Here is a 15,449-nt window from a genome sequence, read left to right on the forward strand (position 1 = left end):
TAAGGTCACAATAACGTGTCCCACAAAATATTATGTCCCACCGTGCCACTCGGAGTTACGACAACGCATTTATTTTCATAAACGTGAATCCGCTGGACAAACGTGTTACCGAGTCCGGTGACTGTTATAGGTTCATTGTTATAATTATATTTTTGACGATAACTTATTTTAAGACTCAGATAGGATAGGACCTTAGAAAATGTACCTACTTACACTAAAGTCTGTCTTTAGTCTTAATTCTTAAGGTCTCATATTTTTAATTATTCAGATTTTTATACCACTGAAGAAGTGTCCCGTGGACTTTGGCGATACAGACCAACTTACTTTTGTCAAATGAGAACCACAATTTTTACAGTAATTGTTAGGCTCAAGATTTTATTTATAAACTTTTTAACACGTACGTTTTCTTAGTTATTAAAAGCCAAAAGCTAAGGTTAGAAGGCTTTACAAATCGTTTTACAAAAATAAAAATATATATCATCTTGGATCTAGCGTTTATTATACTCGGACAATTTTTACAAATTATAAAATGTAAATGTTGATACATAAAACTATTACGTAGGTACTAAAATGATCAAATCATCATAGATTCCATAAATACACCCCTATTCCCTAATAGGATAATATAGCACACGCAGTTAAATTAATAATACCTAACTCATAAACTAGTGCCTAATTCTAATTTTCAATATTTTTTCATGGACAAACAATAATAAACAAGTAAAGTAATCTGAATAAATAAATAAATGATTTAATAACTTAAAAATAAATACATATTTTAATATTTTACATCAAAAGATTATATAGTCTTCATACCATACATTTAGAATAATTTTATACAATATTTTGATTTATTAGTTAATAAATGTCATATCTTTTAAACTACCTATATTTACAAAATGTATACCATATTATATAATATACGCTACATTATACACTATTATAGTTACCTACCACTATATTCGATAAGATATATTTAACACTTATTTGTATTGTGTACAATTAGTATAATATTCACGTTTTCTTTGTCTCTTACAAATTTGCCTTTCACTTAAATTGGTGCAAAATCCTATATAGACGAAGTCACGTATAAAGTCGTTGTGTCAGGCCGTGTCGAACTCTACCTCAAAATATAATACAGGTACTAAATGTGTTTCAGTAATCAGTGGAGACGTGGAGTACCCAGGATTTTGATATATTTTGTAGGGCGAACTAGTCATGTGGGTGAGGCTTTACTTTACAGAGTTCCGAATAAGTTTGGTATGTCGATGCAGCGGGTAAGTAGGTAGGTAACATTTTAGACGTTTGTAGCAACTTTCATACAAATTGCAATAGTTATAATAAACGGTTATCAACATCTTACGTAATACGTTCACAGAACACTGAAAGCATGTTTAAATTTTCCTGCAATTTCGGGGAGTGCTGTAGACCCCTCGTCTGCGCCACTGAAATGTTTAATGAAATGGCGGGTGACTCAATTGCCAATGTTTATGATTAGGTATTTTTATATCATAATTACAATAATTCAAATCAATCTAAGTTTATCTTGTACGTTTTATAATTAAGGTGCCATATTATTATAACATTACAGCAATGAAAACCATGTAGGTAGTGAAATTAATAATAATTTGAAACATACCTACTCGACTTTACTTTAAATACGACCAATTCATGTGTTTATATTTGACAAAAAAAATGTAGTTTCTATTAATGATTTTAGTGCTTTCAAACATAATATATTGCATTAACACAAAACCAGTCATTACCGTTACTTATTCGTTTAAAAAAAAACTTTAAATTGATATGATTTCAGCTGACTATAAGTAACGCATTTAGCATCTGTTATATTATATTATGATTTCTAACACTCGTATCAAATTGAAAAAAATTGGTAGGTACCTAAATATTTTTGCATGACAATTCTATATACAACATTATTTATTTATCTCTCGAGTTTAAATAATATGTCGTTTTGAATATTTATCGTTCATGTCGACTGGCATGGCAGTCGGTATAGACGAAGGTATAGGTACCTATTCATTTATACCTACCGGCTATCATTATAATAATAATTAATAATTAAAAAGTTGATCTAAAAATATACATCTTCAGAACGAGAAAGTAAGTGAAACATACCAATCGGGATAATAGCAGGTACTAATCAGATTTAAAATATATTATGCTAACAACGCAGTTATAAGAAATCTAGTTTTAAATATAGGTAGGTACTAATATAAGTAGGTATATATAGGTATGCAATAGGAGGTGCTTTCTTGCGATTAAAATTTCGCACCTACTCGATTTCACGGTGGGAGTAAAATGTTAATACTAAATATAGGTAGGTACATAACATAGTGGGCGGCATTATACCCCAATATGTTGGTGGGCAATTTTTTTTACAGTTGTTCGAAGATGTGTCGAAGAATTAGTCGGCAGAATACGTTTCACTTCATTTAAATATTAATGTGCGTTTTATATGACAATGTATAATAACATATTATACCGCAGTGATGCGCTTAAAAGATAAAAGAACACGAAAAAATAACGACGACGACTTTTAACTCTCCTCCTCTCGATGTAGACTATTATTATATTGGGTAGGTACGTCTCAGCTATTATGCTAAGCTGTATTTTACGTCATGAACTCAAAATCATGAATGTCTTCTTGTACGGCTATGTGCCTATAGATGTCGAGCATGGCTCCGAAGACGTCTTTGGGTTGTGACCCTCCGCCGCTGTCGTTGCCGGTAATGTAATTGAACATGCCCGACAGCAAGCCACCGAAAGCGGTCACCATGTCGGGTACGTTGAACGTGATCGGGAAAACGGGAACGGCTTCCACAAAGTTGCCGATTGCCGAGTAGAAAATTCTAGCCATTTCTGGTCCATCTGTCCTGTTTGATTTGAAAACATTAAAAAATAATAATAAACTCGTGTAATTTTTTTTTTGTTTTTACTTCACCATTAAACATAAATCATTTCAGCCAAAATAATTTGTTTTAAAAAAAAGTTGACGAGTAGATAATTACATAAAATAACTTGTTTTTAACTAATGGTTTTTATATTTATATTCATTTTTAACGGTTAGATGATGAACGGAGTTATAGTTGTAGTACGCAGTATACTATTGACCCCCCCCCCCCCCAAATATGAACTGACCAACATTCTTATCAGAATAGATAATATTTTTTTTTTTTTTTTTTATTAAAAATATATTACAATCTATTTACACATAAAACAATAAGTAACAACGATGATAGTGATTAAAGAAAGACATGAAGCACATGAAGAGGAGACTGTCCAGTGACAGAACCTCAGATGAGACAATATTATAGTTGAAAATTTAACCATTTTTACTGCTCAAAAAGTTGATTACAATTAATAGACACAAAAAACACACACACGCACATCATTGTAAAATAAATTATAAATTCATCGCCCCGCTCATAATCTAAAATATATTGCTTCGATGTATTTTATATTTTCTTGCAAATAATATCTTGCTTTAGGAGATAAACAATATAGCAAACTAAGTATGGGTTGTAAATGGAAAAGTTTAAAAACCACTTAAATAAAAAATAAATTGACTATTGAAAAAATATGTATAGTTTTTATGCGTATTGTACATACTTATACAAGTATATAAACACAAGACACGAAAATTGATTGGAACTCACTACTCTTTCGTTTAAAGAATTATACTATACAATAATTTGTATTTGGTATTTTTATTATTGAACAATCAGTTCCACAACATTGTGTATGCAGGTGTATACATAACAATATACTATATATAATTTATTGTCTTATAAATATAATTATTTTAGATATTTTTAATTACGCTGTCTCTTTCAAATCTGTCATCGGTACTGCCGGAATCACTCCCGTGTCTCTCAACATTGTCGAAATTCCCGCATTCGTTTGCAATATGTTCAGGCAAAAGAACGTGAAAATCACCAACTGAAAATAAAAGTAGTATTTTAAATAACACGTTAAAAAAAGTTTGAAAATATAGGGGTGTGCGTATGCACCATAAAATGTGATAAGTTTTCGGGTAGGTATAAAAATCTTTTTTATGGTTGGCGAGCTCAGTCAAAAACGCATTTATTTGATTATTCTTTAGGATTCTGTCCCCTCTCCAGAATCCTCCATTTGTAGGACCTGATCTACTATTTCGTTCTACTTTGAAATATGTTAACACGTAGTTATGTTTTCAATGATGACCAGTACGATGGTATAATATGGAGGAGGATGTAGGTACAAGGTACCTACCTATAATAATATTATTATTGATAGATAGATCATAGTAATGGGTCATGGGTGTGATACTATGATGAGTTACAGGCTATATAGCTACCGTAATAATAGTAATAAATAATAACACCTTAACACCAATAAATAAAAAACGAATACTATAACATATTTGTACCTATTAATATAATATCGTAGTGATATTGTCTTTTTTATTAGCATGCTAACATTTTGTTCAAACTATTCATCGGCTATATTATAATATATGTCATTACACGATATAATATTTATGTGTTTTCTTTTATTATTAGGTTTAATAGTAAATAATGGTAAGTAAGTATAAATATATTTGTACATAATTACATATTTACATATCGTGTTACATATCAGTTTCCAGTTAAAAAATATTCGGTGAAAAAATTGTTCTTAAAACATAGAAGATAACAACACACAGTTGTAAAGTTGATAAGTACCTCGTTACACTTGGAAGTTATAATCTAGTTTTCAATAGAAATATATTTAGGTATAACATTACATTTTATAAAATTAAATAATATTTCAACGGAGACGTGTTTTGTTAAAATAATTTATAAACAACAGTACAAACACTATCCAAACGCATTAAAATAACATAATAATATTATATACAATTTCAAATATTTTAATAAATTAAAACTATTTTTATAACGATAAATGTTAAATTTACATAGTTATTTCAAACATATACCTACGTTACAACTTACAACACCTATATTTATCCGAGTATAAAGAAGATTCGTTTTTATAGTGAGTATTAAATAACGCCATAGGCTTAATGATTATTTATTTAACGTTGTTTTCGTATAGCTGAACATATAATATATCTCGTTAACGTAATTTATTATCATAGATAAAAGTGATGGTCAAAATATAATATTCATTTCTACAGATGCTTCTATAACCTGCGAGCACGGGAAATAGAACCGGTTTTCGTGCATCATCGTTTGATTCTGTTTAAGTGGAAAATCCTAGAAAGTGGAAATGTCACGACTACGTATAGTAAGTAGCAAAGTCTTATGTGTTAACTACGCACATACGATTGTCTGTGGCTGTGATCACGACTTAATAACTTAAGTAGAATATATCCTTACACAGGAGTTTTTTCCATACGAGAAAAATAGCCGTATTGCACTTTGAACTACTTGCCGAGTATTTTTTTCTTATTAAGGTCAATTAAATTCTTAAACTGGTTTGTTAATATTGTTCACCGGGTTACGATTATAATATCATGCACGCCATTTAATTTATTAGTTAATCTTAAAAATTGACAAAACACTATAGCGTGTTATCAAAATTATTATTTATATTCCTCTATTGAAGTCGATATAGTAATAATAAAACAATTACAGCCGTGATCGAAAGTAGGTATACATTGCAAGATAAATCTTCACTCGATTTAACATGATAATAATATTTTAATATATTTTAAGCTTTTACTTTTCAATAATAATCATCGTATACCATAAGACTTTTAGGTAGATATTACAATTAATTGATGTTATAAGTAATTATTATACCTACAATTCGTGTACGGCTTTCGTTAGTACCTTCCTAGTGTCCTAGTAGTTTTATTACTTCAATCAAACGTCTTCGTTTATATCCTCTAATATTATACTCAACGACGATATATTATTATTATTAATACCATTCAGGGTTATTAGGCCATTGCCATGAGCGTAAAATTGTTAATGTTCACCAATATTTGTTTACGATCTCTGTATTTATAATCATTCTATATACTCTATACAACTGATTTCTTATAACATTTTTTATTCACACATAATATGATGTGCTTTCATCGCATTCATAATAGTATTAAACCTATACATAATAAAACGAAGATACCGGATCTATTTTATAGGTATTTACCATTTCCATTACAATCAGAAACCAGTTTAAATTAAATTAAACGTAATAAAATACAACATAATATTATTTTATGGTAAAATGCAAAACCTCAAACACTATAGTAGTAGGAATTCATCAGTTCGACAAATATTTTTCTAATCTGACTTTAGAGTGTTAAAACTTTAATCGATGAATAATGAATGGTACAATTTGAATGATTATAAATAGGTAGGTACACGTGTTATTGCAATTTTTTGATTTTCCAATTTAGATTGAAGTAGGCGGCCATCGAAGTATAATATATTAATTGGAATAACCAATTGCACGGTTGAAAAAATGTTTAAGTATTAATATTACACAACTGAATTGTATTATAAGAATAGATTAATAGGGAATTAGAGAGGTAGCTTGAGACTATTTTGATATAAATATGTAATCGTAATGTAACAAAATAATACTAAAAAGGCTTAACGCAGCGTTTAGTCTTGAGGATAGTTTTTTTTTCCAAAATAATATAATATTATTAGTATAAACACGCGTTGATATACCTAATCCTTGATTGATTGCTGGTTAAATTAAAAAATATATTTAGAAATAATTTAAAGACGTACCTGTACCTGAGATTTTTATAGGTATTAGTACATTATTATAAGTAAGATACTATATAAAAAATTAAATTAAATACAAAGTTTGACTTTGCATATTTTGTCATATTTTAGGAAAAGTGCATATTTGTAAGTAAGTGTATCATTATATTATTTTTTAAATGTAATATTCTGGCATTTCTGCTTTGGAATATGAAATTAAAAATACATGTTGTTATTCAAAAAATAATTAGAAAATCTTGAAAATTATAACGATCAAAATAATTGGTGATAAAATTTAACTTTTAGTTTTTACGCATCGCGTATGAACGAGAAAATTGTTTTTATAAGATATAGTAATATATTCATAGTATAACCCTCCCCTCCGTTTGACATTTCTATTTACATCATTACGTAGGCAGAACATAACGTAAATATTTCGTTTTGTTAATTGTTTTCTATATCCTTACGGTAAATAAGAATTTTATCAGACAGAAAAATCAAGATTTATGATGAATCTTCTTTACTGTTTAGTCTATAATCTCATGTAAATATCTCTTAGTATTTTATAAAATATCTATAAAAAAAAAAATAAATAACAATTCAAATAATCAATTAATCACACATTGATGTGTTGTATTTTATCTTGTAACTGTTGAGGAACGCCTCCGTATTCCGCTTTCCAAAATTGAAAGTTGTTTAAATATTTTTGGTATCGGTCATATATAGATATAATACTATAGGTACATTTACAACTTACAAATAAAAATCAGACCATTTTATTTAAAAATAAAAGTAATCCTGTTTTAAATTTATTTATATACATAAAAATTTCGAGAAACCAGATTCATAAAAAACTTGATATTTTCTCCGTTGCATGGAAAAACAATGATTCGTTAATATGCTTTACGGATCCTTATAATAAAAAAATATGATTAAAAAAAAAGAGAGGTGGCTATGGAAACGTACTTAATCATATTATAATATTATGCCAGGGGCAAACCTAGGTCCTCTAACGCGAAATCGGTCAGAAATAAAGTTGTATCCAGCCCAAAAATATATCCATGTTAAAATGACACCAATATAATATGGTAGCTGCTTATAATATAATAATAATAATCATCATAAAAAGAGCCAAATATTTTTAAAATTATATTGTGCTGTCTAGAAAAAGCTAATTTGAGCTAATTTGTGAGAATTTAAAGTATCTACGGTGATTTTCTTTTGAATTAAATATAGTAACGCGAGCTACATTTTTTTAGGAATTTAATTAAATTTTTTTTTTTATTGTTGATATCTATTTCTATGGCAACCAACAAAGTGTTACGAAAATTGGTAAGAAAAAAATAATTTACCCAGTCCAAAAACATATCTATGTTAAAAATATAAACAATAAATAGACCAAATAATGATAAACAAATTCAATTAATTTTGCATCTCCTCGTAAGACTGTTAATATGTTTTTATTTCGCCTTCTAGGGCACTAGCTATAGATTAATAACATATTAATAACATTCATTTTCAGTTTAATTATTCACAATATTACTATGTTGTGCCTCTATATTATTAATTAGTTAAAATGTATAGTAATATTGTAAATTGCTCAGGGCTATATTATCGTGGTTTCCCAAGGGAATTTTATTTCATCTCTCGAGATACTCGGAGATTTATGATGGACTTACTTGCTATGTCACAACTTGTGTTCGTCTCATGGTCTAGGAGAAAGTTTTGCGTCATTGAAATTCAAAACGAAAAAAAAAATGAATGACACTGTTTATCGTGTTTCAGACCCTTATCGTGTTTCCTTTTTTTATTTACATAGGTAAATGTAGATATTAATATAGCATTGTAGAACCGCTCGGAGTATTGACATCACGGTACTTACTATTAATGTATGAAATACTAAAATTACTAGATAAACAATTATTTCAGACTCCCGTTAGATATATTTATTGTTAACACTTATTTTGCATACCTATTGTTAACACATTATCTCGTACCTATACCGGAAAGGGAAGGTCAACGTCTGCCGGTTAGTTAATTATAATATATTATAATCAACATTTAAAGATTTACTTTATTAATTACCTATACATGGATTGCATACTATCAAATTATTACAATGATATTACCTTCTATATATTGCATCGATAAAATCTCAAACACACTTAAATATAATTTTACTGTATAGGTTAGTAAAAATAATATGATATGTAGATGTAGCATAATATTTAATATATAGGTTAGGTGTTTTAGAAAATATTCTTGTTTTAAACTTTATAATTTAAGTTTTAAGTATCTAAGGTGGAAAATACCTTTTTAAAATAAAATAATTGTTATTATACTTTTTAATATGATTCATAGTTTTTTGTGTAATATGAATAACTATAACTAATATGTGAATAATAAATAATAATTATTTTGTGTTGACTTATCTATATAAGTTATCATACTCCAAAAATAATATTTTAAATAAACGTTATACAATTTGTATGTAATTAGAAATAATTTCAATTTCATTAAATATTACGAAAAAAAATATAATAGGTAGGTACATTATTTTAAATCTGTATCAAATATAATAGGTATAATATTATATTTTTTATAATATAAATACATTACTTATATAATTAAAATTTCATTGAATATCGATGTGAAGTAAGTAGGTATATAAGAGAAAAAATATTACTTACACAATAGTAATGTTTGTTTATCCGGTGTCCGTTCATGTTGTTTTTTATGAGATTAATTAATTTTGTATTATTTATGTTTAATTTTAATAATTATTTTTAAATATTCCCTGGAAGACGTAAACAATAACTAAAACATGTATTCAGATTTGTTTCAGTTAAAATATTCCATAGCAGACGTTGTATCACGATCGCACGAGAGTCGCGTGTAGACTGAAAGGACTTTCTTTTTCAAATATATATTCAGCGTGGATATTACAGGTATCGCCGGAGCAGGTTTAGGAAAAGGGTAGTCGTTTGTGAAAAGTGCGTCGAACACAATTAATATAAAATAAATACCTATTATTTCAAAACAAATAATTATTCAGTATTTTCATTATTACAGGGAAGAAACAGTACTATATGAGTTTAGAAAATTCCAATGTAAATTTGAAATCGCATATGACACATATATAAACGTATGACGTTAATTTATTATATACTAAATAATTGTTATTGGTACTTACATGGAGTTGGTGAAATCGTCACGTTTTTACCGTTATTGACATAATAGATGTTTATATACGTAGTATGAAATATAAATAATTAAAAATTAAAAATACATTTAACTCGTTATTAAATAAGAAATTATAATTGGGTATTCACTATTCATGTGTGTTACCAATACGTTCGTATAAAAAGTTTGTTTTTTTTTTGTCTTACATTATAATACAATTTCAAATGTTCATCACTCGTTAGTCATCAGGATGAAAAGCTGCATATAGACGTGGGAATAGTAACTGTTTTAAACGTAAGATGGGCGGCTTAGGTCTTCGGGTGGTTTCTTCGTAAGGTAACTGAGTATTCGGTATGTAATATGCGGGAGCCGGTGGATTATAAACAGGTGGGTTATAGGGTGGTAATGTTGTGGGTTGCTTGTAAAAATAAAGAACGGTAGAACCAAGAGCGGGCTGAGCTACTAAGTTCAGTGGAGGAGCTTCAGTAGGTCCGTATCCAGATATAGGTTTAGAATCACTTGCTGTTAAAATTTGTTTTGGAGGACAAGGTGTTTTTTGAGTTGTGGCTTCTAAGCACTTAGGCTTAGCAGTGGTCGCTTCTGAACAATTCGGCTTTGGAGTGGTCACTTCTGGACAATTTGGTTTCGGAGTAGTGACTTCTGGGCACTTTGGTCTTGGAGTGGTCACTTCCGGACAGTTAGGTTTTGGAGTAGTAACTTCCACACAGTTAGGCTTTGGTGTGGTTTCTTCAGGACATTTCGGTTTCGTTGTAGTTACATCTTCCTGGCAATTCGGTTTCGATGTCGTTGGCGCTATTATATAAGTGTCAGGTTTGTTTGGATATGCATTTTGATCGGAAGAAACGTTTTCATTTTCTAACGGCACAGGAATGATCACTATCGTGCTCGTACCGTTACATGGTAGTATTATTTGTGTATTGTTCGACGATTCTAACGGCTGGTACCCATAATCGTCTTCCGGGATTATTGATACCGGGTCTCAAGTCATTCAAGTACTCTGGTGGATTATATACGGAAAAATAGTTTTGTATGCGTTGTATAAAACGTTCGATTGGTGTCGGAAACTTGCCCTTGAACTTATTAGGAGAATTTGGATCCAAGCGTATCAACGTCGGAGGGCCGTCTTGTTTGCCAGTCTTAATGTTATCCGGCGGAATTGCAACATATATTTCAGCATCAACCGATTTTTTTGGTCTGAAAATGAATACACCGTTGAATTAATATTATAAATTGCGATTAAATTAATCACGATTAGCTTAACGATAAAATAACTATCCCGATTCCTGGATATCAAATTCAGTTTTGATGCAAACTCATAAAACCTGATTTACACTTTTTATAAAACTATAATAATATTATCCACGCTTATATATCTAAGGCTTATAATTTATTTTATTCGGAATTCCTAATTAACAAGCCTAAAAAAAATATGTTCTTTCTCTAGATATATTTATAGTTACAGTCAGTAGGTATATTATTGTTATACACGTGTAATAATGATGACGTTCACCTTGATCTGCCAGGATTGTTCTTGCCGAGTACATTGACGTGGTTTGCGATGCTGGATTGTTCGAAACACACTACGAAAACCACAAGAATCTAAAAGTAAATGTATAAAAAAAGTATGTAATTAGTAAACATGATCACCGTTTATTTAATTGTGTTTTACATTCAGTATTAACAAGATCTTAAGAGTTATGTTGTATCGTAATAATAACATTTTGATTTACACATTATAATATACAAGGTGTTTCGTGAAGAATTAACTTATTAAACATGGTGGGAAAACCGTGTTTACATTACTATATACGTTATTTCACTTTGTAAATCTTTACGGGACACCCTGTATTGCGGTTTAGGGTCAACGAACGTTGAGATAAAAAAATACTTATAAATTAATAACAATATGTTATAAAATTTGAAATTTTCATCAGTGTGCACAATATATGTATAGGTGTTTAAGTCGTCAAACGATAAAAATTACAGAATATTTAAGACATTAAACAATTACCCATATTTGCATTTATATATTATACGATTTTATTAAAATATATAGGTAGTATTTATATTAATCTTTAGGAATATTCTTAATGACCAACAATTAATATCAATGCGTAAATGTGTAGGTAATGAATAATTATTGGCAATAATTGTAATGCATTCAATAACACTAGCATTTTTGGCAAGTTGGTACCTAATTAAGAATACTAATATAAATTGATATCAGATAATAGCATCATTATTCATTATTGAGAAAAGTGAATACAAGACAGTATAAATATAGCTATATTTCATATTAACAAGTTTTACATGACTACCTATATAATATTATGCACAAAAAAAAAGTAGGTGTTCATAAATCAAATAAGGTTTAAGCATAATATAACATATATTTCAAGAAGTACACTATAATTATATTTTATATTTATATTTTAAAGTCTGTAAATATGAATAATCCTAGTAGATATTATAATACTACGGGTTATTAAATTTTTAATATTGAAATACAATACAATTTATTTATATTTAGTTTTAATTAAATAAATAAATTATATAATTGATAATAATTAATTATAGCGTATTATTTATTTACGTGTTTGTTTATGTGGATTTAGGGGTATACAATATAGTATATAAATAATTATTATACTATTTACATTAAAGTAATTTTAATTTATTTCATTGATATATTTTTTTTTATTTAAGTATTCACTGCGTATCAAACACCAATATATTACAATTTACAATAATAAAAAAAATATGCGCAAATTGCCATTCAATGAATTATGACTAATTACCTAACGTAAATTTATGAATACTTATTTTATGAAATCAGTGATTTAGATTATCATTTCCAATAGGTAGGTAACCATTTATGCTAAACATATTGTTTCATTAACGTTAAAATATATAGGTAAGAACACAAATAAAATATTTCAAGATGTTAAGTTTTAAACTATAGGTATTCATAAATCAATAACAGTTAACAGTTAATAATTTATTTTACAATTAAGTGCTTAAAATTAAATTGAAAAAACAAAAAATGATAGGATATTTTATTATTTAAAATAGTTCAGATATTATTATAAGAATTTATTGGTTATTTATTAATTTATGAAAATATTATAATATACCTATTTTATATAATAATAAATTAACAAATTCTATTGTTTTGTTTACATAATAAAACTGCTGAAAATTGATACTTAATGATAATATTTTTTAATTTAGTATCAAAAAGTTTTAATCGTTAAATTATGATGTAAATTAATTAATTATATGTATTCAAATTCGTTCAATTTGTTTCTATGTTTACTCACCCAAAATTTTGTGAAGCCCATGACTCTTTATTTTAAAACACAGTAGTGTCTTCTGCGATTATATAACGAAGACTGGTATTATTGTGAATCCATCCGGACTATAAAGTTCCCTCCCATCCTCATAATACCAAAGGTCATCGATCTTTAAAATAAAATGTACGATTACCTAGTGTGCAGTTTAGGCCTATGCCATAATCTGGTCTAACGTGTTATGCCACACGAAACTGCATACCTATTAATGATATGCTCTCAAGTTCAAGATAATAATCATCTATAGTGTTTATTCGCCAGCTGGAGGTCAGAGTCAGAGTGTCAATTTATATTATTAAAAATGTTTGTCTGATTTCCGAATTCAATACGACAGTCGATGAGAGTACTAAAAACCCAAATTTCTGTTAATTGTATAGAACAGGGTGGGTCCAACCTTTTTTGGTTGGCAGGCCAATTTATAAATGTATAAACAATAAGAGGGCCGCCAAAAGAAAAAAAAATATTCGTTTTTTATTGTATAACAAACATATTATTATAATATAATACACTAGTAAGTTGTTACATGTAGAATATGTATATAGACTACCTAATACCTATACTGCCGCCAGTCGCCACGCCTTCTCCCACCGCCTTAATTTTTTATTTAATTCATCAAACTTATAAACCCTTAAATTATTAAATATATGTGTCTTCTAAGAAAGGCTAAAAAAAAGGCTTTGAGAGCCGTAGGTTCGACTACTCTGGTATAGATGATCATTATTTCCCGGTAACACGATTATAATATAATATAGTATCGAGGATTAGTCAAACACTGTTTAATATTATTTGTGGTTAACATAAATAGTAGGTGGGTATAGTTAATTTTCGGGAGTATGATTATAAACTCCGTCAAATAGTTTGCACGTCTAAAATATAGCTTGAATGTATGTTATATTGTCTATATTATTGTGGTTGTTTTATCGTTACTACTATTATTAAAAAAAAAAAAAAAATCGAAATGGCAGACAAACGAGCGAAATTAGATATCTTTTCAACTGATATACCATTTAATGACATTTCTTCACTCACAGATGTAAAAAAAAAATAGATTAAACAAAACAACAGCTCTTTTGGCAAAATATAAGTGAATAGCTAAACAAATAAATCAAACTAAAGTACAAAACAATCGCTAGGTTAGGAAATAAAAACCCAAGTATATATCAGTATCGAAAATTCAACAAAAATTAAATCGGGTCAGAATTTGACATACCAGACTTCACGTCTTGGATTCCCGAAGGCAAAATGCTACCCTGTCTAACGTCAAACGAGCGGCAACACCACTCAACAATCATACACAATACACTTATTTGATGAATTCAGTCATCCAGACAATAGACAACAGACAAAGAACAACATAGGACGTGTGAGCTCCATAATATATTATGCCTTCCAAATATCCAATAGCTGACAGTTTAGGCCCGCCAATGAATATAATACAATTCAGTTTTTTAAAAAAATCCATGTACTTACCTGCCTATATTTGATAAACTATAATGATCACAAATTAAACATACGAAATGAATATCGATAGATCTACAATGATATCATTAAAAATATTTAGATTATCATTTCCATGATTACCTACCTTGATTACCTATTACTACAATATTGTTATTATTATTGTGATATCATACACTAGTCCATATGTATATAAATCAGGGATGGAAAACGTTTTTAAACGGAAAAAAACAAAAAACGAAAACAAATTACTTAGGTTTTATATTGGTACTCCAATTTCACCAAAAAGAGGTTTATCTTCAGTGGTGTGTTGGGCCATATTACTCAATTTTTTTACCACAATTTTTGTACTGTAATCATATCATGGCCAATAAATAAATTATTATTATTATTATTATTATTATTAAAAAATTAATAAAACAAAAAACAACTGAAAAACGATAAAAAAAAAAAATCCCAAAAACCGAAAAAAATGTAAGAACGAAATCAAAAACGAAAACGAAAATAAATTACAGTAATATTATACATTATTAAATTATACCATGAAAAAAAAATTTTGAAAAAAATTCACTTGTCTCTACTTTTTAATCTTTAACTTTAAAAAGGTGGGTAAGTGGATGTCGCTCTGCTGTACAGTAGGTTAGAAGTGGGTCACTGTATAAAGGACATTATTAAATTTGAATTCAATGATATAATATCACTGTATAAGAAA

General features: G+C 28.3%; 3 protein-coding genes across 3 annotated transcripts; all 3 read right to left on the minus strand.

Moving 5' to 3' along the window:
• Positions 1–477: 477 nt before the first annotated feature.
• Positions 478–10,140, minus strand: LOC103307627. The gene is made up of 3 exons (XM_003248041.4): positions 9,416–10,140; positions 3,842–3,960; positions 478–2,894 (listed from the first exon to the last, which is right to left on the minus strand). Exons 1-3 carry the CDS (start codon positions 9,449–9,451, stop codon positions 2,633–2,635), a joined length of 417 nt encoding a protein of 138 aa, XP_003248089.1. The 5' UTR covers positions 9,452–10,140; the 3' UTR covers positions 478–2,632.
• A 6-nt stretch (positions 10,141–10,146) lies between these two features.
• Positions 10,147–10,781, minus strand: LOC103310774 (peritrophin-55). Its single transcript, XM_008190094.1, has 3 exons — positions 10,774–10,781; positions 10,687–10,721; positions 10,147–10,595 (listed from the first exon to the last, which is right to left on the minus strand). The coding sequence occupies exons 1-3, from the start codon at positions 10,779–10,781 to the stop codon at positions 10,147–10,149; spliced, it is 492 nt and encodes a 163-aa protein (XP_008188316.1).
• LOC100168848 lies at positions 10,733–13,401 on the minus strand. The gene is made up of 3 exons (XM_008190093.3): positions 13,250–13,401; positions 11,440–11,528; positions 10,733–11,123 (listed from the first exon to the last, which is right to left on the minus strand). The coding sequence occupies exons 1-3, from the start codon at positions 13,268–13,270 to the stop codon at positions 10,823–10,825; spliced, it is 411 nt and encodes a 136-aa protein (XP_008188315.1). The 5' UTR covers positions 13,271–13,401; the 3' UTR covers positions 10,733–10,822.
• Positions 13,402–15,449: the final 2,048 nt, after the last annotated feature.

This window comes from Acyrthosiphon pisum, chromosome A1 (genome assembly GCF_005508785.2).
Source record: "Acyrthosiphon pisum isolate AL4f chromosome A1, pea_aphid_22Mar2018_4r6ur, whole genome shotgun sequence".
Classification (NCBI taxonomy): Eukaryota; Metazoa; Arthropoda; class Insecta; order Hemiptera; family Aphididae; genus Acyrthosiphon; species Acyrthosiphon pisum.